The sequence below is a fragment of the Apium graveolens genome, chromosome 6, assembly GCF_009905375.1.
Source record: "Apium graveolens cultivar Ventura chromosome 6, ASM990537v1, whole genome shotgun sequence".
NCBI lineage: Eukaryota > Viridiplantae > Streptophyta > Magnoliopsida > Apiales > Apiaceae > Apium > Apium graveolens.
In genome coordinates, this window is record NC_133652.1 from 48327576 (window position 1) to 48354380 (window position 26805).

At 35.6% G+C, this 26805-nt stretch overlaps 3 protein-coding genes across 3 annotated transcripts; all 3 read left to right on the plus strand.

Annotated features, from left to right (window-relative positions):
* Positions 1–8507: 8507 nt before the first annotated feature.
* Positions 8508–12059, plus strand: LOC141664357 (uncharacterized). The gene is made up of 3 exons (XM_074470291.1): positions 8508–8647; positions 10437–10586; positions 10774–12059. Coding segments are annotated over exons 2-3 (969 nt in total). The 5' UTR covers positions 8508–8647; positions 10437–10585; the 3' UTR covers positions 11742–12059.
* Positions 12060–12195: 136 nt separating this feature from the next.
* On the plus strand, positions 12196–15455 carry LOC141664355 (GABA transporter 1-like). The gene is made up of 7 exons (XM_074470289.1): positions 12196–12539; positions 12742–12972; positions 13880–13977; positions 14089–14275; positions 14380–14510; positions 14591–14824; positions 14910–15455. The coding sequence occupies exons 1-7, from the start codon at positions 12425–12427 to the stop codon at positions 15288–15290; spliced, it is 1377 nt and encodes a 458-aa protein (XP_074326390.1). The 5' UTR covers positions 12196–12424; the 3' UTR covers positions 15291–15455.
* Positions 15456–15700: 245 nt separating this feature from the next.
* Positions 15701–18621, plus strand: LOC141664356 (GABA transporter 1-like). Its single transcript, XM_074470290.1, has 7 exons — positions 15701–15994; positions 16235–16462; positions 16995–17092; positions 17191–17377; positions 17482–17612; positions 17831–18064; positions 18147–18621. The coding sequence occupies exons 1-7, from the start codon at positions 15910–15912 to the stop codon at positions 18525–18527; spliced, it is 1344 nt and encodes a 447-aa protein (XP_074326391.1). The 5' UTR covers positions 15701–15909; the 3' UTR covers positions 18528–18621.
* Positions 18622–26805: the final 8184 nt, after the last annotated feature.

Sequence of the window (26805 nt, forward strand, 5' to 3'; positions counted from 1 at the left end):
GAAGGACTAAAAGATGAAGGTTTCCATGATAGCCTCAAATTTGATAATGTTGAGATGATTAGTGATGATAGTGATGATGATAGTGATCAAGAAATAGTGGCTAAGGATAATGCAAAAATGACTATCGTTAATAATGCAAAAAATTCAGCATCAGTCGAGTTACATAATGCATCATCCGTCGGTAGATAATCAGCATCATCCGTCGGGATACAAAGTGCATCATCCGTCGGAACAATGAGAGAAGCTGAGAGTCAAAACAGATCACTTACAGAAAGAACTCCTTCTTCAAATCAAAGATTCACAAACTCAGGGGGAGTTTCTTCTAATCAAAACTCAGTCACACATCAAGACAATGATGAGGCCTTTTTATCAAGAGTTAATCTACTACAACAGAGGAAATGGACTAGAGATCACCCTTTTGAGCTCATCATTGGTGATGCATCTTCTAGAGTTCAAACAAGAAAAGTAACTCAAGAAGAATGTCTATATAGCAGCTTTCTCTCAAAGGAAGAACCAAAGAAGGTAGAAGAAGTTATGTTGGATCCTAATTGGATTCTAGCTATGCAGGAGGAGCTAAACCAATTTGAAAGGAACAAGGTATTGAAGCCGGTACCCAAGCCTAAAGGAAAGAATCCAATTGACACCAAATGGGTATTCAGAAACAAGATGGATGAAAATGGCATAGCTGTCAGGAACAAAGCTAGATTGGTTGCTAAGGGCTATTGTCAACAAGAAGGAATAGATTTTGATGAAACTTTTGCTCCTATTGCAAGACTTGAAGCCATTAGAATTTTCTTAGCCTATACAGCCCATGCCAATTTCAAAATCTATCAAATGGATGTCAAAAGTGCCTTTCTGAATGGAGATTTGGAGGAGGAAGTATATCAGTCAACCTCCTGGTTTTGAAGATCCAAATTTTCCAGAATATGTCTACTATCTTTTGAAAGAACTTTATAGATTGAAGCAAGCACCTAGAGCCTGGTATGATACTTTATCAAAGTTCCTCTTAGAAAATCACTTCACAAGAGGTACTGTTGACAAAACTTTATTCTTTAGAAATGTTAATGGCTCTAGTATACTTGTTCAAATTTATGTAGACGATATTATATTTGGCTCTACAGATGAAAAAGTTTACAAAAAGTTTGCCAAATTGATGCAAAGGAAGTATGAAATGAGCATGATGGGAGAACTAACTTACTTTCTTGGTTTACAAGTTACGCAAGTTAGTGATAGAATATTCATTAGTCAAACCAAATATATTTATGATCTTTTAAAGAAGTTTGATCTAATGGATTGCACATCTGCAAAAACTCTCATGGCCACTGTAACTAAACTTGAATTAAACACTGCTGAAAAGTCTGTGGATATTTCAAGCTATAGAGGCATGGTTTGCTCACTTTTGTACTTAACATCTATAGACCAGATATAATATTTGCTACTTGTCTTTGTGCTAGATTTCAGACTGATCCTAGAGAATCTCGTTTAATATCTATAAAGAGAATTTTCAGATATCTCAAGGGAACACCAAAACTTGGTATTTGGTACCCTAGAGATTCTGGTTTTGATCTAACTGGTTATTCAGATGCAGACTATACAGGGGTGCAAGATTGATAGAAAAAGCACTACAGGAACCTGTCAATTTCTAGGAAACAAGCTAGTATCCTGGTTCAGTAAAAAGCAAAATTGAGTCTCTAATTCTACATGGGAGGCTGAATATATTGCTGCTAGCAATTGTTGTGCATAAATTCTATGGATGAAAAACCAATTGTTAGACTATGGTCTGCAAGTGGACACAATTCCTATTTTCTGTGATAACACAAGTGCAATTGCCATTACTGAAAATCCAGTACAATATTCAAGAACAAAGCACATAGACATCAAGTATCACTTCATTAGGGAACATGTAATGAGTGGTATCGTGGAACTTCATTTTGTTCCAAGTGAGAAGCAACTTGCAGATATCTTTACCAAGCCACTTGATGAATCCACCTTCATCAGGTTGGTAAGTGAGTTAGGTATGCTTAATTATTCTTAAAGTATTTTTAATAATTTTGCAAGTTGAAATGCAACCAGAAACTTAATTGATTTTTACGTTTTGGATGAAAATTTGGCTAAGTCAAATTTTACATCTCGGCGAATGTTCCTTATCCATCGAATTTGATCATTCATCGAAATAGAATAGCTTGGTAAAAATCAATTACTTTTCTGGATTATTTTAAACCCGACAGATAATTACTTTATTCACATCCGTCGAATTGTCTACATCTTAGCCGTTAAAGTTCTGAACATTATCCATCGGATATACTTATAATCTGTAAGTATATCATGACGGATAATTGACAGAATTTTGACAGTTTATTTTACTTTTAAACGGCTATTTTGGGCAATTCTCATTGGGTCTTTAATTTTTACCTTTAATTTTTATCCCATTTTATTTGAGAATACATAAAAGCCTTACTTCAAGTTTATTTTAGCTTTTATCTTTCTCTATTACAATTAACTGCTCTCTTCTTCTTTAAAGAAAAATCCTCTTTCTCTCTGCAAATTTCCTTGCTTTAACAATGGCACCAGTATTCAAGATCATGTCTCAGTCATGATTCATTTATGAGAAGAACAATTTTGTAGCTCTTGTGAACAAAGAAATTCCAGCCTCTGAGGATTATCACAAAATGATGGATTTCGTGAAGGGATGCAAGCTTAGTTATGCCATGCTGGAATCTCCCACAATCTATTGTAAAGTTGTGGAGGAGATGTGGACTACTGCTGTGTATCAAGCAACTGACAAAACAATAACTCTCTCCATTAAAGGTAAAGAATTATGCATTAATAGTGTAACTATCCAAGCATGCTTTAAATTCCTGAAAACACTACTACTAAACCACACACAGATGCTGATTTAGTTAACTTGCTTAATTATATTGGATATGCTCTTCCTACCACTAAATTAAGTGAGATTAGAGGACTAGGTCTTAGAAAAGAGTGGAGTTTTCTGTGTGTTGTAGTTATCAAGGTTTTTCTGGTAAAATAAGTAACTTTGATTCTATCAATACTGTTATGCTTAACATGCTCTACATGTTGCTTACTGATAATTACTATAATTTTAGTGATGCTATCATGTTTAAGTTGGGTTTCAAGTTAGGGGAGATTAAAAAGAGGTTTAGGCATCTTTATTATGCTAGATTCTTTATGATTATTACTAACCATATTTGTGAGGATCTTGTGATTGAGAACCCAACCAATAAACTAGATTGTTGGGTTCAAGAAAGAAGAGTAATTGCAGATTTAAACAGGGCTGATCACCACAAGGAAGTGCCCCTTGTTTATTTGCCTATCATGGAGGGCCCTTAGGTAAGTGAGGTAAATACTTCTGTCTTTGCTCCTTCCATTTCTCAAGTTTCTTTGCCATTGACTGTGGCTATGAAATATGTGTCCTAGACCCGACAGATGCCTATCCAAGCCACAAAATCTAAAACTTCAAAAATCAAATCAAAGAAACCACACTCTGGTCTCTCTCAAAAGATGCCAATTTCAAAAGCCACCAAAACCAAAGAGGGGAGTGTGAAGGGTGGTAAGGTTGGTGAGAGACAGGGTGAACATAAAAAAACCCTAAGAATAAGGATGGAGAGGTGAGTGTACCTAAACCTAGCCACACCACTATTTCCCAACAAACTGTGGTGCTTAATAAGGAAATTAGCACATCTCTAGTTTCATCCTCCCAAAAGGATGCTACTATTGAAACAAGCTCCCAATCAGGAGCACAGGCTAAAAGGGTTAGGGACACAGATTCACCCCAAACTTATACAAGAAAGAAGAAAGCTAGAAAACTTGGGGATGCACAGGGATTACACACAGTGCAAACTGCAGCTAAAGACTCAGTCACTGCACCTTCTCAAATTCAGTTTGATGTGGCTCCAATAAATGTGGAGTCATAGCCAAAATCTTTAACAATAGAAGCACCAAACTCACAAAACTCTCCCACTAATTCTCTGGATGTGGACATGATTCACACATCACTTCCTGATTCTCCTTCTTTAACTCTGTTGGAGAAGCCAAAATTCAGTGCAAGTGAGCATCATCTTTTAGATGATTTGTTGGCTCACTTTCTAATTCTTTCAGAAACTGTTGAAACTTCTATGCCTAAATTATCATCAATCTGCACAGAGTCCACAATAGATTCCACTCCAAACTCTTTCATTTCCTCTATTTCGATGGATATTGTTCATCTGTCGGCTAGTGATTGTATCCCGACGGATGTGCCTAACAGCAGTCATCCGTCGCCTATCCTAACTACTACCCCGACGGATGTTTCTCATCCGTTCATACTCACTACACAAGCTGAATTTTCAAAAACTATTTCAAGTGTAGATGAGCTAGTAGTTGTACAATCACTCCTAGAATTGAGGGAAGGGAGTGAACAGAGTGAGAGGCTGAGTTGCTCTCAGGCAAAAGGCGAGGAAAAGAGAGAACTTATGCAGGATATTTCTTCCGGCCTGGAAAAAGTGAGTGAGGAGAGTTCCACCTTAGTAGATGAAGGTGAGGGTGTGAGGGTGGTCAGCCAAGGGGAGCCCTTGATGCAAGAATATAGAGAAAATAAGAGAAATGCAGGTACTGAACTTTGGGAAGAGCCCATTGTGAGTGAGTTAATGGATGTCAATGAGGCTGACAAGAAACAGTTATTTCAGCAAGATTATCAAGCTATCTTAGACTCTGTTTCTTATGAAGCTGAGGCATTTACTCACCCTGTGTCAGCATATCAAGCTTTAGCTGAACAGGACAATGTGGCTGCTGAAAGGATGCTAAACTTGGTGGATACTATTGCTTCAATGCAAAGGGCCAATGATGCTATAACTGCTATGCCTTCCACAGCTGGTAGTGACCTTGAATTGGCTGAAGAATCATTTGGGGATGATGGTGAGGATGATGAGGATGATGGCATAAGCATAGGGGGAGATGCAGATATTTTTTCCTGGATGCTAACCAAAGATTGTTCATATTCACATCTCCAATCCACCTTATTCAAGCTTATTCTTGACACCTAAACAGCAATTTAAGCATCCACAAGTGCCAGCACAAAAATGTTACTCAAGGCACACCTGGAATCTCTAAAGCTGCACAAGATTCAGGCTCTCCAACACAGTCAAAATGTGGATGAAATCAAGCAAGAAATTTCTGATGTCAAACAAGATTTTGTAGCAAGGTTGGATGCTAGACTTACAGGAACTACTATGACTGAAATAGCTCAAAAGCTAAGGAAGCTGATTTGAACAGAAAGGTTGAGGCCATGGACTTTAGACTGACAAATATGGAGAAGTCGGTGGCCAAAATACTTGCAAATCAGGAAGCTCAAACTGGTCTGCTCCAACAGTTGGTGGCTGCACAACTCTCTACCTCTACTCAACTTGATGCTAACAAAAAGGGGGAGAAAGATTCTATCATCCCAGTTAGTCAGGGGGGGTCAACAAGTAGGGGAGAAAATGCTCAAGATTCAAGTCAGTAAAGTGATTGTGCCAACAATTGCTTTCTATAAGCCACCAGCTATGGATATCATTGATATAATCAATCTAGTAGCATCAAAGCTGGAATCAAGTGACAAATTGAAAAAGATTGATATAGTTAGGGCTGCATATGGGCTGGGTTGGGTCGGCTTCAACAATTTACTGACCCAACCCAATTAGTTCGGGTTTAAAAATTTTCAACCCATTAATATCAAAAAAAAATTATAACCCAACCCTATTATATGAGTGATGGGTTGGGTCGGGTCGGGTTGGGTTGGATTGAATGGGTTGAATGAGTTGAATAAGAATAATAGTAGATAACAAAAAAAATGCTACATACAAGAAATAAATGATCGTTCAAATTATTACATGTATATTAAAATAAGTATAAAGATATTTTATACCACAAATGTAAAGTTAAAGACAAACACAACTTTCGGAAAAATAAGTGGAAAGTTAAATATACAATATTGATTCAAGAAACATAAATAAGCATAAATACTATAAATAATCAAATTGGTTTAACATAATAGTTTGTGAAAGCACTTTGTTATAATGCAGCTCATTATCCGCTTCATATTACCCGATTTCAATTAAATTTAAAAAGTTTAGTCTAAAATTATGATCAAATTCAAAATATATTATTGTTATTACTTCATTTATCTACTGCCTAGTGCATAGTCAGTTATGGGCAAAAGCAAATGCATCAGGCTGTGTTCGAAATTAAAATGGGTAGGGAGTTAGTAATATATAATGGAAATGAGTTGGGACTTAACAATTAGACCGGGTTGGGTTGGGTTAGGGTTTTAAAAAGTTAAAATCTGAACCAACCCAATATAATCGGCCCAACAGAAATTAAACCCAACTAACCTATGGGTTTGGATGGTTCGGTTTGGTCGGTCCAAAGAAGGGTTGGTTTGAACGGGTTTGATAACCCATGCGCAGCCCTAGATATAGCAGCAGTTGAGAAAGAGTTGGATGATAAATGGAAGCAAATTGATGAAGAAATCCAGAAGAAGTTTGGTCCAATTGAGAAGAAAGACAAGGTATTTTCTCACTTCTTTCAATTGAGATAAATTTATGTGAATAAAATGAGTCTGGGTAATTTGGAAAAGAGCCAACCTTCATGTATAAAGTCTCCAAAAGCCAACTTGGTTTTGAAGCCCAAAAGAAATTATCCAAAATCATTTGACAAGAATCCCCTAGACCTTATGTTTGAGACTCCAATGCCAGATGAAAAGAAGCTGTTGGCAAGGTCCATTGCATTCTTCAAAGATCCAACTGACTCATATCTAAAGAGAAGAATTGTTAAGATCTACATGAATGGGAAAGAAATCTGTGTGGTGACTGGACACCCTCAGTTTGCAGAAGCTAAGAAGGAAGAAAAAGAGAGAATCAAGCAAGAAAAGAAGCAAGTTGCTTTAGATGCTAAAAAGCTCAAACATAAGAAAAAACAAGCTGCTATAGTAGCCAAGCTTCAAGCTGTGAAAACTGCAACTTTGATTTCTGAGAAACAACCTGTGGTAGCTGAAGATAAGGATCAGAAAATGCACAAGGAACCTCAACAGAAGAGGAAGTTCAGATACAAGATTCTTCCCAAAAGAATGTTAGATTTTGATGATGACAAGATGGAAGATTACATTCCCAACCAGTCTACATCTACAACTCAAACATCCAAGCCCTCAGAGGTGCATGAGGAATTTAACGTGAATCCTACAAAGAATTTTCATGGTGAGCCTATAGTTCCCAAGGATGAGCCAATAGACTGGGGAAGTTTGTCACTTCCTGAACTTAATTTACCAATCTTCAACAAGCTAAAGAAGGCAAAGACAAGATGAATCAAGAAGGTCAAGCCTGTAAAATTCAAAACCAAAATCTTAACCAAAGCTCAACCAACTGTCAACAAGGGAGATCTTCTATACATCTGTGATATCAAGGAATTTTCAGATATCAATCTCTACATGGATGAATTAGAAGAAGTGAGGGGAATTGATGCTCACAGAAATCTCCCTAAAAGACTGGTGTTCAAATTCAAGGGTGGAAAAGAGATCATATGGCCCCTTGACAGGATTCTTCAAGAAAGTTGTATTGTTTTGATAAAGATCTTCTCATCTTTCAAGAAATTTTTTGGATTCAATGTGACTGCCAAGAAATTGGTTCTAAAGAAGATAGTGAAAATGATTATGAAAATAACATTTTCCTTTTCTGAACTAAAGACTCGTGAAATGTTTGTGAAAGGCCGGATCTCTCTCTCGATGCAAATTCATATCATTGTACTTGGTCTCTCTCTTATATGTTGTGGGTATTTGTTCAAATAAAAATATATTTTTAAAAAAAATTAGTAATTAATTTGAACTCTTAGATCAATCTAATTTAATCAAATAAAATAAATTATATTTATCATGAGATAAAACTGAGATAAAATATTTACATTTTATTTACCCTTTCTGTACATTTTTTATTATCATAATTGTTGAACATCGACAATATTTTTGAAATAAGAAATATGGCAATAATACAAAACCACTATTCGTTTTTAATACCTAAACTGTGGGGAATGATCAAATACAAACTAAAATTAAAATAGAAACTAGGAACTAATCTAAGCCATTAGATCTACCCAATCTAATAGTCCCCCTGAATCACCCCACCCAACTACCCAACTACTCTGCACCCTCTCACACCCAATTTTAACTTTTCCCCTCCATTTTTAATTTGATTTTTCCCGTCAAACCGTAAGTTTTTTTAAATCCGATTTCACTATATTTTTCTACATCTCTCAACGATCGATTTGCATACCATATGTGTTATATTTCGAATTAGTTTTTTTTTAAAATTATTTAGTTTCTAATTTTTATTCAAAATTGGTTTCTATTTTGAGTAGTGTTAGATTATCAAACAACTTCAAAAGGATTGTACTTTTATGTGAATGTTGAAAGTCACGAGACTCTAAGAAGATATTGAAACAGAAGATACTGGGTTGACCTAAACAAAGCCCATCACAAAACAACCCAATAGCGGCCCATCCTTTTATAAACTGATACTCTGTATTTTCTTCTCTCCACGCTTGTTTACGCACAGTAGTAACACACAGTTCTTCACCGCCGATTTTATTACAGAACTTAACCTACTCAACCCCCCAACTCTTACAGGTAACTCCTTCATTTATGTTCGTGTTTGTATATTTTTGAAAAGAGAGACTCATGTTATATGTGTGTTGATTAATCTTTAAGTTCATTTTTTGTTGATGATTTGTGAAAGTTGTTATGGTTGTATTTTTGATGTTCATTGCTTAAATGTTTCAGAGCTTCTTTTTAAGATTTTTTTAGCTTTTGAAGCTAGCGAGTTTATGATGTTCAAGTGTTTGATAAAATGTCCCTGAGATTTTTTTTTTAAGAAAGTTGCACATATTTAGAATTGAAAGATTTCTTCCTGAGGCTACGTTACCGAGTACTTTGATTTGAGGAATATGTAGTGAATGTCGGGTTATAGACTATAGTCGGCCCTTTAAATCAAGGGTAGGATGATATTGTAAAAGATTTTAGTGAGAAGTTACTAAGGAGTAAGTAGAAAAAGAGGATTATTAACTGCTGAACAAGATGGCCTTTATTTCCAAATTCCGGTGACAACATGTTTTTTGCTTGCTTTTTAGGCCAGTAGGATATATGAACAGACTATCTGAAACATACTTTGGTAAGAAATTGTTTTCGACTTCTCACACTTTCTTTATAACTGTAATGTCCGGCTCTTGAGTTTTTTAGGGGTGGAAATATGTAAGAGTAAGAGGACATAATGAAGTGAAATGCAACGATTTTCACTCATTTGCTCCTGAGTTTAGACAATATAGAGTGAAACCAATTTTACCCATGTGCTCTGGAGTTGGAAGGAGACCATAAGTTACAACTTTATCCTTATATATTTTTAAAAAGTAATATTTTAAATATGACGGGTGTATTTTTATCCCATTTGCTTTCCGTTGCATCCCGTTTTTTGAGTGTAAATTTTGGGAGGAAAACATATGATATTTGTATCACTTTTTCTCTAAGGAGCTTGAATAAGAATGTAAATTATGTTATGGTTTTCAAAGTAGTTTCTAGCCTATTAGAATCAATTGCAACAAATTTTCTCTTGTTTAGGCATATTTATAAGAGAATTAGTATATCAGTCTATATCTGTCATGCTTCAGTTATGTTAAATATAACCAACATGTTCTCAGTTCCCTGCACATATCTTATTTTTAATAGTAAAACATAAAATATTGTTAGAGGCCCATCCCTATCTCAGAAATACTATATCTTAAGTGTATAATGCCTACTGTTCCTATTTAAATTTGCTTTCACAGTCGAGTATGATATAACTTATTGTCCATTAGAAGACTGCTTTTGTATTCGTGAGTTGGAAACAATTTCTTTCAATTCTATCATTATTGCAATGATAAAAACTCACTGAGTTGTGTCCAGATGGTAGTCTTGTTTCTGATGGAAATATAAAGTTATAAAATTAGTGGTTAAAAGTTCTGAAGTATAATGTATTATTTGGTATTATGTATGTTTTGGAGCTGGATTAAGGTATGTATATATGATTGCATAAGCAGGGGCAGAACCATGTAGTCACCAGGGTGTCCCTTGGGGTACCCTGGAATATAAGGTATGTAGTTTATAGGTAACATCTGGATGCAATGGTAATGCAGCTGAGTTGGTTTTCATAACCCAGTGGCATGGCTTCAACCCCCCATCAAAACAAACTTTATTTTATCTCCTGGACGTTAGATACGGTAACCACATGTATCATACAAAAAAGGCCGAGCTAGCTACTTTTTATGAGTATTTTATGCACCCTGGAAGTGGAAGAGGCACTTTTTATAAGCACATAATTTGTTTCCTTGAATATCTTTCAGATAGCTGTTCTTGTTATTTATCTTTCTTTTTTTTGTATGCATAGGCTGGGCTACTACACTCTTTTGTTGGGCTGTTAGCCATGGACGTGTAAAATAGCAGTCACAGATACTTCGTTATCAATAGCATGTTTTCTTAAGTAGCAAGTTGATGGTTCCAGTTACTCATCTAATGGCGTGATGTTGTGGCAAATTGAGTAAGTTTTTTCAGTTTATTTAAAAAACATTAAAATATTGTTTAGTCTTTCTCTTTTTCTATTTCCAGCATTATCAATTTTTGAAGTATATTGCAGCTTTCTTACCTATTGTAGTGGCCGTGACTTCTCTACATCTTAAATAGGAATAAGTATTTATCCGATTTCATTACTTTTTTCTCCTGTGCAGTGAAAGACGTTGGTTCTACATCCAGAGTACTTTATATTAACTGCAGTTGTAGATATAAGTCTGTAACTTCTGTCAGACTAAACAACGAGAGGAAGTTTAGCAGTTGGAATAGATCTGAAGCAATAATTCGCCATTTCGACGATGCACATGTCCAACGTCGTACAAAATCACTTTCCGAAATTCCATTTGGTGAAACTCATCACATCTATCAATCTAGTAGTCTTCAGCATTGGTTTAAAAACTGGCAGGAACAGCGGAAGTATAAGCTAACAGCCAGCACTTTTGCTGCAGCTATTGGTCTATGGCCTCGTCGGAGAGTCCAACTGTGGTTGGAAAAAATTGGGTATCTCCATCCATTCACTGGTAATATGGCCACCTGTTGGAATAATATCAAGGAAGAGGAAGCCCTTGAAAGATATAAACTGATAACTGGAAATGATGTACGGTTTCCAGAGTTCCAGGTTTACAGAGACACCAATCCTGAATATGATTGGCTTGCAGCTTCACCCGATGGTACAGTTGAGCAGGTTATTTACGAATTGTCGTCTAGAGGAGTATTAGAAATTAAGTGCCCTTATTTTGACGGTAATATGCAAAAGGCTCGTCCATGGACAAGAATCCCCCTTCACTATATCCCTCAAGCTCAAGGCTTGCTGGAAATCTTGGACCGAGATTGGATGGATTTCTATGTCTGGACTCCTAATGGAAGCAGTTTATTTAGAGTAGATCGTGATGAAGAATACTGGAACCTTGTAAAGATAGCATTGTCAGACTTTTGGTGGAATCATGTCGATACAGCCAGGGAAGAATGCCTCCAAAGAGTGATCACAGATCCGCTGTACGAGTTAAGAACACTCCGTCCTGCAGCTAGACATGAGTTGAGTGTTGATATAGTTTATGAAAGCAAAAGATTAATTGACGAGTCCAAGTTGATGGTCCGTGAAATTTTTGGCAAAATACAGGATTGACATACTTGAGAAACTTAAAATGATTAGCAGATTTATGATTAGTAAATGTATGATACTTTTTTTTAGGTTGGCTAGTAAGCCTAAAGTTGGTTCATTGACCTAAACGTATACAACAGAAGTTTGTTGATTGTATTGTTCAGAGGTTCAATCAGAGGCCCATTTGGCCAAAAAAAAGGGCACTAGTTTATCTTTCGTTCTAGAAAGGCTTTTTACTTGCACTTTAAATTAAAACTTGCTATATTTGTACTGATTTAGATAGAAAGCTTCAGGTGCGAAAAATCTAGGTATTACTTAAAATGATAGATTTTTTTCATTCCCAAAATCAAATTTTAGGATATAAAAAGCAAAGAACTCTACGGTTCAATGTGACATCATGGTCCTGCTGAAATTTATTTTAAATCTTTGGCACGTTTGTTTATTCAAAGAATCTAGTCTAGAAGATAACAGTGAGAGATGTCCATGTCTTCCTATCATGTAGTTGAAGATTTTAGTGGCCGGTGACGTATCAAACTTTGGTCACTGCTATTAGTAGAAGATGATTTTTTTTTTTACTTGCTTTTTCTAAGCTGTTGTAGTCGGCCTCTCATTTTAGCAAATAAAATACATCTGATCCGCCACATCCACACACACATATCTACTCTTAACATCATTTCAGACACGCATGCAAGTGAGAGCTAGCTAAGATGGGAACAGAAGCTCCAGATTCCGGCAGAACGATGATTTCTAAGGATAATAAGGACCAGACTGCACCACCTAGCAAGCTCGATGCTGGAGATTTATTCGTCCTCAAGTCTCGAGGTAATCGACTAATATTTTTATATGTTCAATCTGTAGTAACTTGCATATCTTTTTTTGATACATGAATTTGTTGCACACCCTGTATATTTCACTCGTAACTAAGGGTATGATGACTCATTTGGAGTGTGAGATATAAGTGGAAAGATATTTAGCTTAAGAGCTTAATTTGGTCTTTGATACACTTGTGCATATATGGTTGCAGGATCTTGGTTGCACTGCGGGTACCATCTGACAACATCAATAGTAGCACCGGCGCTTCTTAGCATACCCTTTGCAATAGGATTGTTAGGTTGGGGAGCAGGGATGGTGTGCCTGAGCTTAGCTGCACTTGTTACTTTCTATTCTTACAACCTCCTGTCTTTAGTCCTCGAGGACCAAGATCGTCGTGGAAAGAGGCAACTGCATTTTCGTGCCATGGCTAATGATATTTTAGGTACAAATCTACCATCATTTACATAATATCTTCGTCAATTCTAAACATTGATCAAGACCTAATAGGTGACAATATATGGTGCTATAGATGTCATCATTTTTCATAATTGACATATAATCAATGTATACGATTTTAATTTAAAGTATATAGTGAGGGGGATTTGAGACCTCTTTTAACACTTGGAAGAGCTTTACACCATCTTTGGGCCAATTCTAGTTTCCCGGTGGCATACATATATATTTTTAAAGTGACTATATACTTGTAAAGTTGTATTGAATAAGCTGCACTAGATCTTGTATCGGGCAAAACTACAAAAATACCTTGTGGCTTAAACAATGATAACAGTTATTGATTTTAACAATGGCGATGGACGCTGTATATGATAATATGAAGATTCCCTTACATGCTCAATTTCGGCATTTTTCATCCAGCTATCAGCCATTCTTTTGCTACTTCCTAGGTACTACCCAGTGACCCAATCAAGTCAGAAATAACACTTATATTGACATGTTAATAATATAACATTCATCCAACTTCTTAGTAGTGCTTGAACTTACTCTATTGATACGTTTCAGAAATGAAAAGAAAGTCTAGATTAACAAATTTACATTCATGAAAATACTCTGTGTTTTATTTTCTAGTGATGAACAATGGTGCATCGTCTACAAGAACTTCCAAAATTTGAATGGTCATCCCCGTCTTACACTTAATAACCCAGACTAGTGATTTTTATTCGATAGTTAGTTAATTAGTTACTCTGTAATAGGTCTTCAACATAGATTATAGAAACACTTTAACATCTAGTCATTCCAAATTTTAGAAAACTGTGACCTTATATTAATTGAATGAATGATGAATCCAAAGTTGCGTGTATATCAAAGAAGAGCTTGTTTGTGAAATCGAACAGGACCGGGATGGGGAAAGTATTTTGTAGGACCACTTCAGTTAGGAATTTGCTATGGAGCTGTTATTTCTTGCATACTTATTGGAGGCCAGAGCCTTAAGGTCATTTCTGTCTCACTCATTGCCATCATTTGTTTCTTATTCTCCATTCCTTTGGGACACTTAGCTGACATATATATACACATCACTAATCTTCATCTTTAAATTTTCCAGTTTATATATTTGGTGGCTCGCCCTAATGGGAGTATGCAGCTCTCTCATTTCATTGTTATTTTTGGAGGATTAAAACTAATCATGGCTCAAATGCCATCTTTTCATTCCTTGAGGCACATCAACCTTGTTTCCTTACTTCTCTGCCTTGCTTATTGTGCTTGCACTACTGCTGGATCCATATACATTGGTACAGACAATCTCTAACTTTAGCACATTGTGCTTTTCACTGAATGTATCGCTAGCTACGTAGATATGTAATTATCCATATGCTGTGATTTAAAATTCTTCCAGGAAAGTCTCGCAATGCACCACCAAAGAATTATGATGTCACTGAAGTTGGCATAAACAGACTGTTTGGCACCTTTAATGCTATTTCTATCATTGCTACTACATATGGAAATGGAATTATCCCAGAAATACAGGTTTAAATCCCATACAGTACTTAGGTTTTTCTTGTTTGTCAGACTTTTATTATCTTTTCAATTAATAAACTCATTTTCAGGCAACTATGGCTGCACCGATCCAAGGGAAAATGTTCAAAGGCCTACTGGTTTGTTATTCTGTTATAATTTCAACGTTTTTTAGTGTTGGGATATCCGGGTACTGGGCATTTGGAAATCAAGTAATGGCCACAGTTCTCTCAAACTTTACCGACCAAGGTAAAAATTTGGTTCCCGAGTGGTTTCTTTTGATCACCAATATCTTCGTAGTAGTCCAAGTATCTGCTGTCAGTTTGGTAAGCTACATTCTCTAAAGCAAGACAAGTACGTTCAACTATGTTGCCCCAAAATTATATTCCTAAACTATCTAGCATAATGCAGACATACTTGCAACCTACAAACGTTGTTATAGAGCGCCGATTTGCTGATCCGGAAAAAGAAGAATTCTCAGCAAGAAATATAATACCTCGAATTGTATTCAGATCACTGTCTATTGTTATAGCAACAACAATTGCTGCAATGTTACCTTTCTTTGGAGATATAATGGCTCTGTTGGGAGCCTTGGGTTTTATTCCTCTAGACATGATTATGCCAGCGGTTTTCTACAATGTCACATTCAAGCCTTCTAAAAGGAGCCTAATGTTTTGGGGGAATGCGATAATAGCGGTTGTAGCCACAGTACTGGCCGTGGTAGGATCAGTAGCGTCCGTGAGACAAATAATTATTGATGCCAAGAACTATCGTTTGTTTGCTAATGTATAATTAATATTAGAAATGTAACAATACATGTTTTGGAGCATTGCTAGATGAAATAGCATGTTTCCAGATGAATCTTATATCTTGAATTTTTTAGCAGTGGTGAAGCTTATATCTTGTAAACACGATATTGAAACTTATATTTTTACATTGCATAATCTGTTAATAGAACCAGGGTTATAGATAAAAATTTACACCTTTGATTCTGGAGTGATAACAACCATGAGAATAAGACGTTAAGCGAAACATACCTCTAGATTAGCAGACTTCCTTAGAATGTATACATTAAGATTGTACATCAAATCTTTGGAATCTTTTCGCCTTAGTTGGAGTCAACAGGTACTGTCCTTTTCTTCCGTGTCATAACATTTTAAATTTTAGGGGTCTGGTGACGTATCAAACTCAAGTCATTACTAATGGAAGAAAAGAATTGCACAACTTCGCTAGTCTTCTTTGTCATCTACTAAGTCGGGTTACGTACTTAGGAGCATCTACCCCTTTTGTTAAATAAAAGGCATCCACTCGTATATGTGTACCTGGTGTATATAATACACACACCACTTAAGAGTGTGGACGAGAGCTAGCTATCTAGCTGGGTACAGAAGCTCTAAGTTCTGGTGAAAAAATGGTGACTGATAAAGAGAACAGAGACCAGGCTATCCCGCCTGCCAAGCTCGACGCTGGATCCTTGTTCGTCCTGAAGTCTAGAGGTAATTAATCAGATAATTCATCTGTTCAGTCTAGAACACATATCTGTTCTTGTATTATATAAAACTGTTGCATATAAACATGCATAATAAACGAGTCAAGTATGTCTTCCTGTTCCTGGTAAGTAGGGCATGAAGCGTACTCGGACCTTAATTCTACTCTAAATAGCAAGATTGTCCTGCATAACCACGACTTTAGCTATATATAGATTAGTCTTTGAGATACACTTGTTTTACCTGCAGGATCATGGTTGCACTGCGGGTATCATCTGACGACAGCAATAGTTGCTCCCGCGCTTTTAAGCATACCGTTTGCAATCGGAATGTTAGGTTGGGGAGGAGTGGTGTGCCTGAGCATGGCTGCACTTGTTACTTTCTACTCTTACAACCTTTTGTCCTTGGTTTTAGAGGACCATGCTAGTCGCGGCAGGCGACAGCTTCATTTTCGTAACATGGCTCATGATATTTTAGGTATGTCATCTACGCTCAGTTACAGCTTTACTTCAATTTTCTCCATCTCCCACTTAAATTATAACTATATCTTTGTAAGTTGTATCGGTTTAAACCATAAAACATTTAAAATTCAAGATGCAAAATGGGATTTATTAATTTGTGAATATAGATATACATGTCCACTTCATATACATGCTATTATAATGTTTGTTATTGATTTTAATGATGATGATGAGTGATAACCATAATTAACTCCCTTTGTCAATATTGGCGTTCTCCTATTCAATCCTCTACAATTATATACTCATAGTGACCTAATAAAATTTACTCATGTCAGATTCGTACTCCATCCGGTCCTATGTATGAGGTCGACCTTACTCCTTGATCTGTTCCGAAAATAAAAGAAAGAGTCTACTTTTACAAACTGTACAGTGCAACTCTTTGCAACCGTTTCAATCAAATCAGCCAAAAATAACTAAAAGAAATTATCTCTGAAGTTTGAGTGATCAATGTATCTTATGTGAAGAGCTTGTTTGTAAAATTAAAACAGGACCAGGATGGGGAAAGTATTTTGTTGGACCACTTCAGTTGGGACTTTGCTATGGAGCTGTTATTGCCTGCACTCTGCTTGGAGGCCAGAGCCTCAAGGTCATTTCTCTGTAGTCATTGCCATGGAATATCATCACTTGTTCTGAATTACTTTAAACTTTAAACCAATGTTTTTCTTCCTGTTGTATACATTTCAGTACATATATTTGGTTTCTCGTCCAGATGGAAGCATGCAGCTCGCGAATTTTGTTTTTATGTTTGGAGGAGTAACATTAATCATGGCTCAGATGCCATCTTTTCATTCTTTGAGGCACATCAACCTTGTTTCCTTACTTCTCTGCCTTGCTTATTGTGCTTGCACTACTGCTGGATCCATATACATTGGTACAGACAATCTCTAACTTAAGTACATTGTGCCTTTCACTGAATGTATCGATAGCTAAGTAGATATGTAATTATCCATATGCTGTGATTTAAAATTCTTCCAGGAAAGTCTAGCAATGCACCGCCAAAGAATTATAATGTTACTGAAGTTGGCATAAACAGACTCTTCGGCACCTTCAATGCTATTTCTATCATTGCTACTACATATGGAAATGGAATTATCCCAGAAATACAGGTCTCATTACCATATAATACTCACGTTTTCATTTTCTCTCATTATTTTGTTAAATTTGACAAATGCAGAAATTCAGAATGTTTACACACAATCATGTTTGTACTGAGTCTTGAACTTGCAAAACTATTATTACCAATAGTAGGAGAAAATGCACTTGGCTATAAAACTGGGAATTTTGTCAAAATAATATCAGCTCGTCTGAAATAATAAATTTTCAGGCAACCATAGCTGCACCGATTCAGGGGAAAATGTTCAAGGGGCTACTGGTATGTTACTCTGTTGTAATCACGACGTTTTTTAGTGTTGGAGTATCTGGGTATTGGGCTTTTGGCAATCAAGCAATGGGCTCAGTTCTTTCAAACTTTTTGGTTGATGGAAGATCTTTGGTCCCTAAGTGGTTTCTTTTGATGACCAATGTCTTCACACTTGTCCAAGTATCTGCTGTCAGTTTGGTAAATTGCATTTTCTAAAGCATTATTAACAAGTACTTTATCATCCCAAAATAATATTCCTAAAGTATTTAGCATAATGCAGACATACTTGCAACCAACAAATGTTGTTATAGAGCGCCGATTTGCTGATCCAAAGAAGGATGAATTCTCTGCAAGAAATGTCGTCCCACGACTGATATTCAGGTCATTTTCCGTTATTATAGCAACAACAATTGCTGCAATGTTACCTTTCTTTGGAGATATAATGGCGCTGTTTGGGGCCTTTGGTTGCATTCCTCTGGACTTCATTCTGCCAATGATATTCTACAATGTCACATTTAAGCCTTCTAAAAGGAGCTTAATATTCTGGGGAAACACAATCATAGCGGTTGTATCCACAGTTCTGTCTGGGATTGGGGCAGTAGCGTCTGTTAGACAAATAATTCTCGATGCCAAGAACTATCATTTGTTTGCAAATATGTAATATGGAATCAGATAAATAAAGCATCTATAAATAAGTTAGATTGTACAAGAAAAATTGATAAAGTTGGAGATATATGCGATAAGATCTATATCAATCCACACCAGAAATTGCATCTAGCTGAAGTAAAGGGTTAGCATGCATATGTTGTGTGTTGTTTAAGAAAGGCGAGCAGAGATTTACATCAACGTCGAAACCAGGCCTAATTCATATATATTTGCCCATAAAGCCACGTAAAGATCTACCTCAACCCAGGGGCGGATCTAGTAAGGGGCACCGGGCGACAAGCATTAAATTTTTTGAAAATATATGAAACTGACCCCATAAAATTCAAAATCATAAGAGTATTTTTCCAAAATTTGTCTGGTGTCCCCTGATCCGCCCATGCCTCGACACCATTGATGTGGGTAAAAATACAACTCTAAACACATAATTAATGTGGCAATTTATAACCTAGGCAATAAGCCTAATTAAAACCAACAAAGGTAGTTCTAGAGCGCCCATTTGCTGATTCAAAGAAGGACGAGTTCTTAACAAGAAATTTAGTCCCGCGGTTGATATTCAGGTCGTTTGTATCTACAATAATGTTAAGGTTTGAACCAAGTACAACAAGATTCTATATCAATCCACAACTTACAACTGGAATTAATTGTAGCTAGCTAAAGAGAGTATACGGCTATCATGCATTTCTTGTGTTTTGTTTCTGAAAGCCAGGTGGAGATTTGGCAGAGTACATCCAAGTTGAAGCCTGCACTTATATCACCAAAACAAGAGGGGTTATCTACTAGAATGCATATTAAGTATGGAAACTATTAATTGATAGCAGTTTTATCCACAGTCCTGAGTGTCCGGGGTAGGAATATTAGCATCTGTGAGATTTTCCATATTTTCGAATATGTAACTGATAAAATGAACCAATAAGTTATAAAAAAACTATCAGTTATACAAAAAGAAACACAATGTTGTGTGTTAGAAAAATTAACACACGTTACATAACTGCAAATTGTCTACAAAATAGCAGATAATGTGTGATCATGGTACCACACACATATGTGAAAACATCTTTATCTAAGAAGTTAATGTGAAACCTAAAACTATAACAGAAGAAACAGCGGATGCATTGACTACGATAGGCGATAGCAAAGAGCTTTTTCCCTGAAAAATACTGTGGAAAACGCATGTTCCCTCTCTTTTTCAGCATGATCCTTCTAATTTATTAGGCTGAGAATAATGATACAATTATTGTTCTTGGTTTTCACTGTGTAGTGATTTGGCAGAGAAATAGTTCAACATTTTTTACCTTAATTACCTGAAATTAGGCTTAACTAATAGCGGAACATGTTTTTTCAGTTACAATTTCTTTTAGTAACAGAAACTTCTTATATACGAGCTTTCATCCTCAGTCTGCACTGCACAGACTCAGAAGACACGTAATTTGTTGGTGAAATACAAGCCTTATTTACTAGGTAAAGGTAAGTAGTACCAGACAGCTAAATAATAGTTTCTTGAGATCAGAGATTATAAATCGAAACCAAAAATTATAAGATAACAGTTCATTCCGAGAAGTCTAGAACAATCTGCAAATTGTATTCTAGCCGCTATCTCTTTCCTCTAGCAAATTGAAAGTGTAATGTCTACATATGTGATGTGCATAAACAGCTGGCTCATCACTCAAATTTAACAGTTAGATTACAGTTTCAGATTTATAGGAACTTTGTTATTACTGGGAACTATACCAGCTCTCTCCTTCGCTCTGTCTCCTTGGTCTCTCTAGACTCTAGACTTATTTTATAAAAAATAAATAAACCACTTAGAAAACAACTTTCGTTCGTAGAAACTGTTCAGTTTTAGTGTCAATCAGATTCAGATTTAGGCAAAATCTATCGGTTTATAATATTCTCTACAAATGTTAAAGAATTTCAACAGTTTTAATGAATAACCTCAAGTTTCCATTGACTTCCTAGAATTCTAGTTAAAATTCAGTTAAAAAAAGAAATGCGTCAGCTTGCAAACAAATACACCCTCTTCCCTCCCCAATAAATATTAATAGCTCAAATGTCCAACTAGTACTACATGCATTAGACGCTCAAACACAAAGCATAGGTTAATTCATATATCTTCTACATTCCTTTAATGGCTCGCTCAAGGGCAGTAATTTTCTTCTTTTATCTCGTCGCTTTTGTTATTTGTTTATCGTCCATACATAGCCAGAAATTGTTGAACATGCAGGGCGAAAACACGAATCTCGGACAAGAAAGTGTGCACCTATATAGTCCCCTTGCTGAAGGAGCTGCTGCGCTGGTATCAACGCCCAACAAGAAGGTCCATGCCGACGTTACTCATGACAAACTGATGTTTGCTCGTCACCTTGGTACCGTCCATCCAACTGATGAGGATGCCCCTAGTCCTGGCGAGGGCCATTAATTAACTAGCTAATCTCATATATACTCTTTTATTGTTAGCTGCATTCTAAAATAAAGATATATGCTGAAATATTTATGTATTTGTATTGATGTGATAGTCAAGTATATATAGACTGTTATATGATGATGTTTACAGATGATAATAAGAATTATAACAAAATGAAGTGATAAATATTACAGATAATATTTTATCTATAGCTAATACAAATCTAATACAAATGTTAAAAACTTTCTCCTATATTGTCGGTGATGGTTGCTGGTTGTGAGCATCTGATAACTTTAACAACCCCGTCAAGTTAGAGTTGGGGAAGAAATGTCAACCACACCCAACTTGGGAAGTAATCGAGCAAAAGTATCGCCACCGAGTGGTTTGGTGAAACTGTCAGCGAATTGATCAAAAGACCGAATGTAGGATGAAGAGATAAGACCAGAGAGAATTTTCTCACGAATAAATTGACAATCAATTTCGATGTGTTTTGTTCTTTCGTGAAATACAGGATTTTCGGCAATATGAATAGCAGCCTGATTATCACAATAAATTTTGAATGGCGTAGGTGGAGAAAACCCAAGTTCTGATAAGAGAGTGTGAAGCCATTGTAGCTCTGCAGTGAGAGCAGCTAAAGAACGATATTCAGCCTCAGCAAATGATCGAGAGACGATAGGTTGCTTCTTTGTTTTTCATGAAATAGGACTAGATCCCAACATTGTAAAGTAACCGGTTGTAGATCTACGAGTGGTTAGACAACCCCCCCAGTTGGAATCAGAAAAATCAATGAGAGAAAATAAGCTAGAAGAAGATAAGAGTGTACCTAGACCATTAGAACCCTTAAGGTAACGAAGGACTCTATAAGCAGCATCCATATGAGACGAACATGGATTCCGCATAAATTGACTGAGAGTATTAACTGCATATTGAATGTGAGGACGAGTGACAGTTAGATATAATAGACGTCTAATGAGTCGTCGATAAATTGATGGATCTAGGAGTGGAGTGCCATCATCTGGACGGAGACGGGTGTGTTGTTCCATTAGAATTGGAGAAGGTTTGGAACCAAGCATTCCAAAATCGGATAAGATATCTAAAGTGTATTTTCGTTGACATTAAAATAAACCTTTTTTGAAATGAGAAACTCTGATTCCAAGAAAATAACGAAGGGGACCTAGATCCTTAATTGAAAATGATTGAGTAAGAAATTATTTTGTTTTGATAATAAATTCATCATTATTACCAGTGATAATAATATCGTCAACATAGACGAAGACAAAGATAGAGATGTTATTACGAATATATGTTAAGAGACTGTAGTCAGAAATGCATTGACGAAAGCCATGAACGATGAGAGTGGATGAAAATTTGTCAAACCACTCACGAGAAGATTGTCTAAGGACGTAAATGGATTTATGTAACTTACAAACACATGTATCATCAACTTGAGAAAAATCAGGAGGCATTTGCATGTATACTTCTTCATGTAAATCGCCTTGTAAGAATGCGTTGTTCAAATCAAGTTGGTGTAGTGGCCTATTTTTATTAACAGCGATAGAGAGAAGAAGACAGAATGTTACTAATTTTGCAACTGGGACAAAAGTATCGTGATAATCGATTCCTTCAATTTGCATATATCCTTTGGCGATTAAGCGTGCCATATAACGATCAATGAATCCATCATAATGATACTTAATTTTATAGGCCCATTTATATCCGATTTTAGAGTTTTACCTACTAGTAATGGAAAAAGGGACCAAGTCTTGTTAGAAATAAGAGCTCGAACTTCGGCAGACATCACATCACGCCATTTTGAATATTTGACAGCTTGAGAAAAAGTACGAGGTTCATCACGATCAATAACCTTGGTAAGGAATGAACGATGAGAGGGACTAAACTGATTCCAAGAAATATGATTAGCTAACAGAAAAGATATAGAGGAATCATTAACATTACAAATACATTGACTGAGATGTGATGGTGGGCGTCGCATCCTTTGAGAGCGTTGGGGCGCAACAACCGTTGAAGGTTGAAGATTATGACTAGAAGATTGTCTATCTCCATTCACCGGGAAAGAATCAGAACCAGACGATGGCGATTCTTGAGAACCGATAGGATTATCCATTTGAACAAAATTTGGCCTTGACCAAGATGCGGGGTGATCATCATCCAGAGATGTGATAGTGATATCATTAGACTGTGCCTTAGCAGGAACATTACGATATGAAAAAGTTGATTCATGAAAGATTACATCGCGAGAAACATGGATACGACGAGTATCAGAATCATAAATTTGATACCCTTTTATACCATAAGTATATCCTACAAATATGTAAGCTTTAGCACGAGCATAAAATATACGTGAGACATGCATATTTTTAGCGAAGCACAAGCAACCGAAAACTCGTAAAGAGGAATATGAAGAAACTTCTTCAAATAATATTTCATGTGGTGATTTAAAATCCAGAAATGGTGGTGGTAATTTATTAAATAGGTAGGTAGCATTCAGTACACATTCTCCCCAAAATGATAATGGGAGGTGAGCTTGAAAACGCAAAGCTCGAGTGACATCGAGTAAATGACGGTGCTTACGCTCCACAACACCATTTTGTTGAAAAGTGTAGATGCAACATTGTTGATGAGTGATTTCATGGGTAGTAAACCAATTTTGAAAAGTAGATGAAAGAAACTCGGACCCATTGTCAGATCGAATGGTTTGAAGTTGTGGTAGAAAGATGCCACCATTTCAAGTATTAATTTGAGATATTGGAAGACTGAATTTACGTTAAATTTGATTAAAAAAATGTGTTATCATATGAAACGTTTGCGACTTAATTTTCATTAAGTAGACCCACGTGTAGCGTGAGAAATCATCCCTAATTGTTAAGAATTATCGTGATCCATTATTGGAAGGTACCGAAAATGGTTCCCAAATATCAATGTATAATAACTCAAATTTTTTAGATGTACGTGTTAAACTTAAAGGATATTTATTTCAAGACTGCTTAGCTTTTGGACAAACATCACAAATAAATTTGTATTGCCATAAATATTCTTGAATTGTCTAATAAGAAAATCAAAACGAGAATTACCAGAATGTCCTAGGCAGGAATGCCATAAATCAAATTTATTTAACTGCCCAAAAGAAAATGCAAAACTTGAATTTGAAACGTACTCTAAATAATAAAGGCCATTTTGAAATTTACCATGATCAATCGCCGCCTTCGTTAAATGGTCCGGAAAGAGGATGAGAAAATTGCATCACAATTAAGTTGACTCGTTAATTGTGAAACAGGCAATAAATTAAATTTAAAAGATGGAATATAATATATACATCTTTGAGAATGAGTGAAGAAGAAAATTTAATAACACCAATATGAGTTACTAAGGTATGAGTACCATCAGGTAACTCTACCATTATAATTTTATTTATGAATGATATGTAGAAAAAAATGATAATGATGTGCACATATGATTTGATGCACCTGAATCAATTATCCGGGAAGAAATCATACAAGATAGGATGATACCTGCTAAGAACGCAGAAGGAGAAACAGGATAAACAAAGTCTTCCTTGGCGAGAAGAGCAACAAGCTTATTGTACTGGTCTTTAGTGGTTTGAGGACTTGTAGTAGTGGGAGTTAGAGCAACGATAGAGGTTGAGGGTGTAGGACTTGGTCTGCCAAGCTTATTCGATAAACCATGAATCTGATAACATGTTGTCCGAGTGTGTCCATGTCGATTACAATGATCACAAAAGGGGCGCTAACGTTTTCTAGATTGTCGGGATTGTTTTGAAACCTGGAGAGCAGCAGAGTCGATTCCAGGGACTGAACAGACATTAATTTCTTGCTCGCTTTTCTTCTCGACGCACGAGATTATAAATGCATTGAGTAGATGAAAATGGTTCCATGAGTAATATTTGACTGCGTATAGCGGATAACTGTCATGAAGTCCTTGCAGAAACTCCATTGCATGATATTGATTTTGTTGTTCCATGATATTTTTCGCGTTGTCGCACATGCATGGAGAAGGGGATATGATACCGTTCAATTCATCCCACAAAGACTTGAGTTGAGTAAAGTAGGAATAAACATTCATACCTTCTATTTTAGGGCTGAAATAGACTACTTCAGTTTATAAATCTTAGGCATATTGGATAGGGAGAAACGCTCCTTCAGATTTCAAGCTTGAGCTGCAGTCTCAGCATGGAGAATGCTAGGCCTGATTTCAGGAGAAACTGAGTTGAGAATCCAGTTGCTGACTAGATCATTGTAGCGTTGCCAGTTAGTAGTATCAGTAGTTGATGTTGGTTTTGGCAGAGAACCATCAACGAAACAATATTTGTTCTTGGCTCGTACTGTCATGGTAATTGCACATTATGAACTTGAGAAAATGCATTAAGTTACTTATAAACTTGAGAATTCTAGCAATGAATAATTGTCATCTACTTTTAGGTATTGCGCGCAAATATATAAAAGGGTTTTTTCAAAAATATCTATGTTGAAGAAATTATTTTACATCTGCAACAATTGCAAACTTATAGTAACCTATCTTAAATGCAATTTCGAACAATCTTTTTTGCTATCTCATTTGCAACACTAATCGTATTTTATGAATAATTTCAAAAATATGGATATTTTTGATAAATTTCCATGTATAAATTAGTTACTGCTTGCTTGCTTGAAACAAATGTATACCAAGTTACCATTGAGTTATGTATGACATAATAATTGACTTTCTAATAATTGAATCAAATCAAGATCATCTGCTTTCTCTTATGTCCGGTTTTTGTCCGTTCACCATGTCACTTTCATTTTTATCATTTTTTTAATATCTCATTTATTTATATACATTTTAAAAATTATAAAATTTTATAATATAAAAATTAAATATTTTAATTATATTTTTTATCTCAACAAGTTATCCACTTTTTAATCTTTTATCATTAAAAAATATATATATATTTTTTAATTCTGTATTCAAGTACAATATATATAAGATGCTCACTTATTCATGCATTGTATACAAGGTTTTTCTAATGTGTACACAAGAACAAATAATAATCACTAATTTTCATGAGTTTTGTATATTTTAATTATTTTTCTAATCATAAATATTAATAAAATCCCAATAAAAGTAAATCAAATTCATAAAATTTGGTGTTTATTGTATACTCTTGAGTATACCTTTAGAAAAATCATTATATTTACTCCGCCTGTTTTTATACACTTATTGTTTGAATTTTCTGCACGTAATTTAAATGGTTGACCTGCAGTTAAAATATTTTTTTTAAAAAAAATCTTTTTGTAAATTTTAGTATAAATTATACTACCTCCGTACCTCTCATTTCTTTACAGTTTTTTTTCAAATGTTTGACACGCATTTTAATGCAACTATAAAGTATATTTTCGTAATTTATTTTTAATTTTTTTTAATAAAAAATTGAACATTATATCTTTATTTAAAAGAAAAAATATTTTTAAAAAAATTATGCAACTAAATTTAATAAGAGCATTAAAGTGCGTGTCGAACTCATGTCTCCCAATATAAAAAATTGAGGAGGACGGAGGGAGTATATTTCTATAAAAATAATAACTTTTACTAATTCATTGAAAACTTTGAAATATGGGTAGAAAAGTCAAATTAAAAATGTTATATAAAAAATAATGAGAATACTGTGCCATTTAATATTATCACGTGGGGGAAAATTTTAAGGATTACCATAACTCGAAATGAACAAGTCGAGAGCGTGATTTTTCAAAAAAGTTTTTGGCGAGTGGCATGACAGCCTAACAGATAAGTTATTGATTTCAAAGAAAGCTGTCATCATGTTCTGTGGGCCTCTGCGGGGTCAGTATTCTTTTTAGTC

Bases quoted from the DNA above. Each gene is read 5' to 3' on its own strand.
- LOC141664355 (XM_074470289.1), top strand. From the start codon at position 12,425: ATGGGAACAGAAGCTCCAGATTCCGGCAGAACGATGATTTCTAAGGAT. The intron at 14,276-14,379 runs GTACAGACAATC...AAATTCTTCCAG, and splicing joins TGCTGGATCCATATACATTG to GAAAGTCTCGCAATGCACCA. The intron at 14,511-14,590 runs GTTTAAATCCCA...ACTCATTTTCAG, and splicing joins GAATTATCCCAGAAATACAG to GCAACTATGGCTGCACCGAT.
- LOC141664356 (XM_074470290.1), top strand. From the start codon at position 15,910: ATGGTGACTGATAAAGAGAACAGAGACCAGGCTATCCCGCCTGCCAAG. The intron at 16,463-16,994 runs GTATGTCATCTA...AAATTAAAACAG, and splicing joins CATGGCTCATGATATTTTAG to GACCAGGATGGGGAAAGTAT. The intron at 17,613-17,830 runs GTCTCATTACCA...ATAAATTTTCAG, and splicing joins GAATTATCCCAGAAATACAG to GCAACCATAGCTGCACCGAT.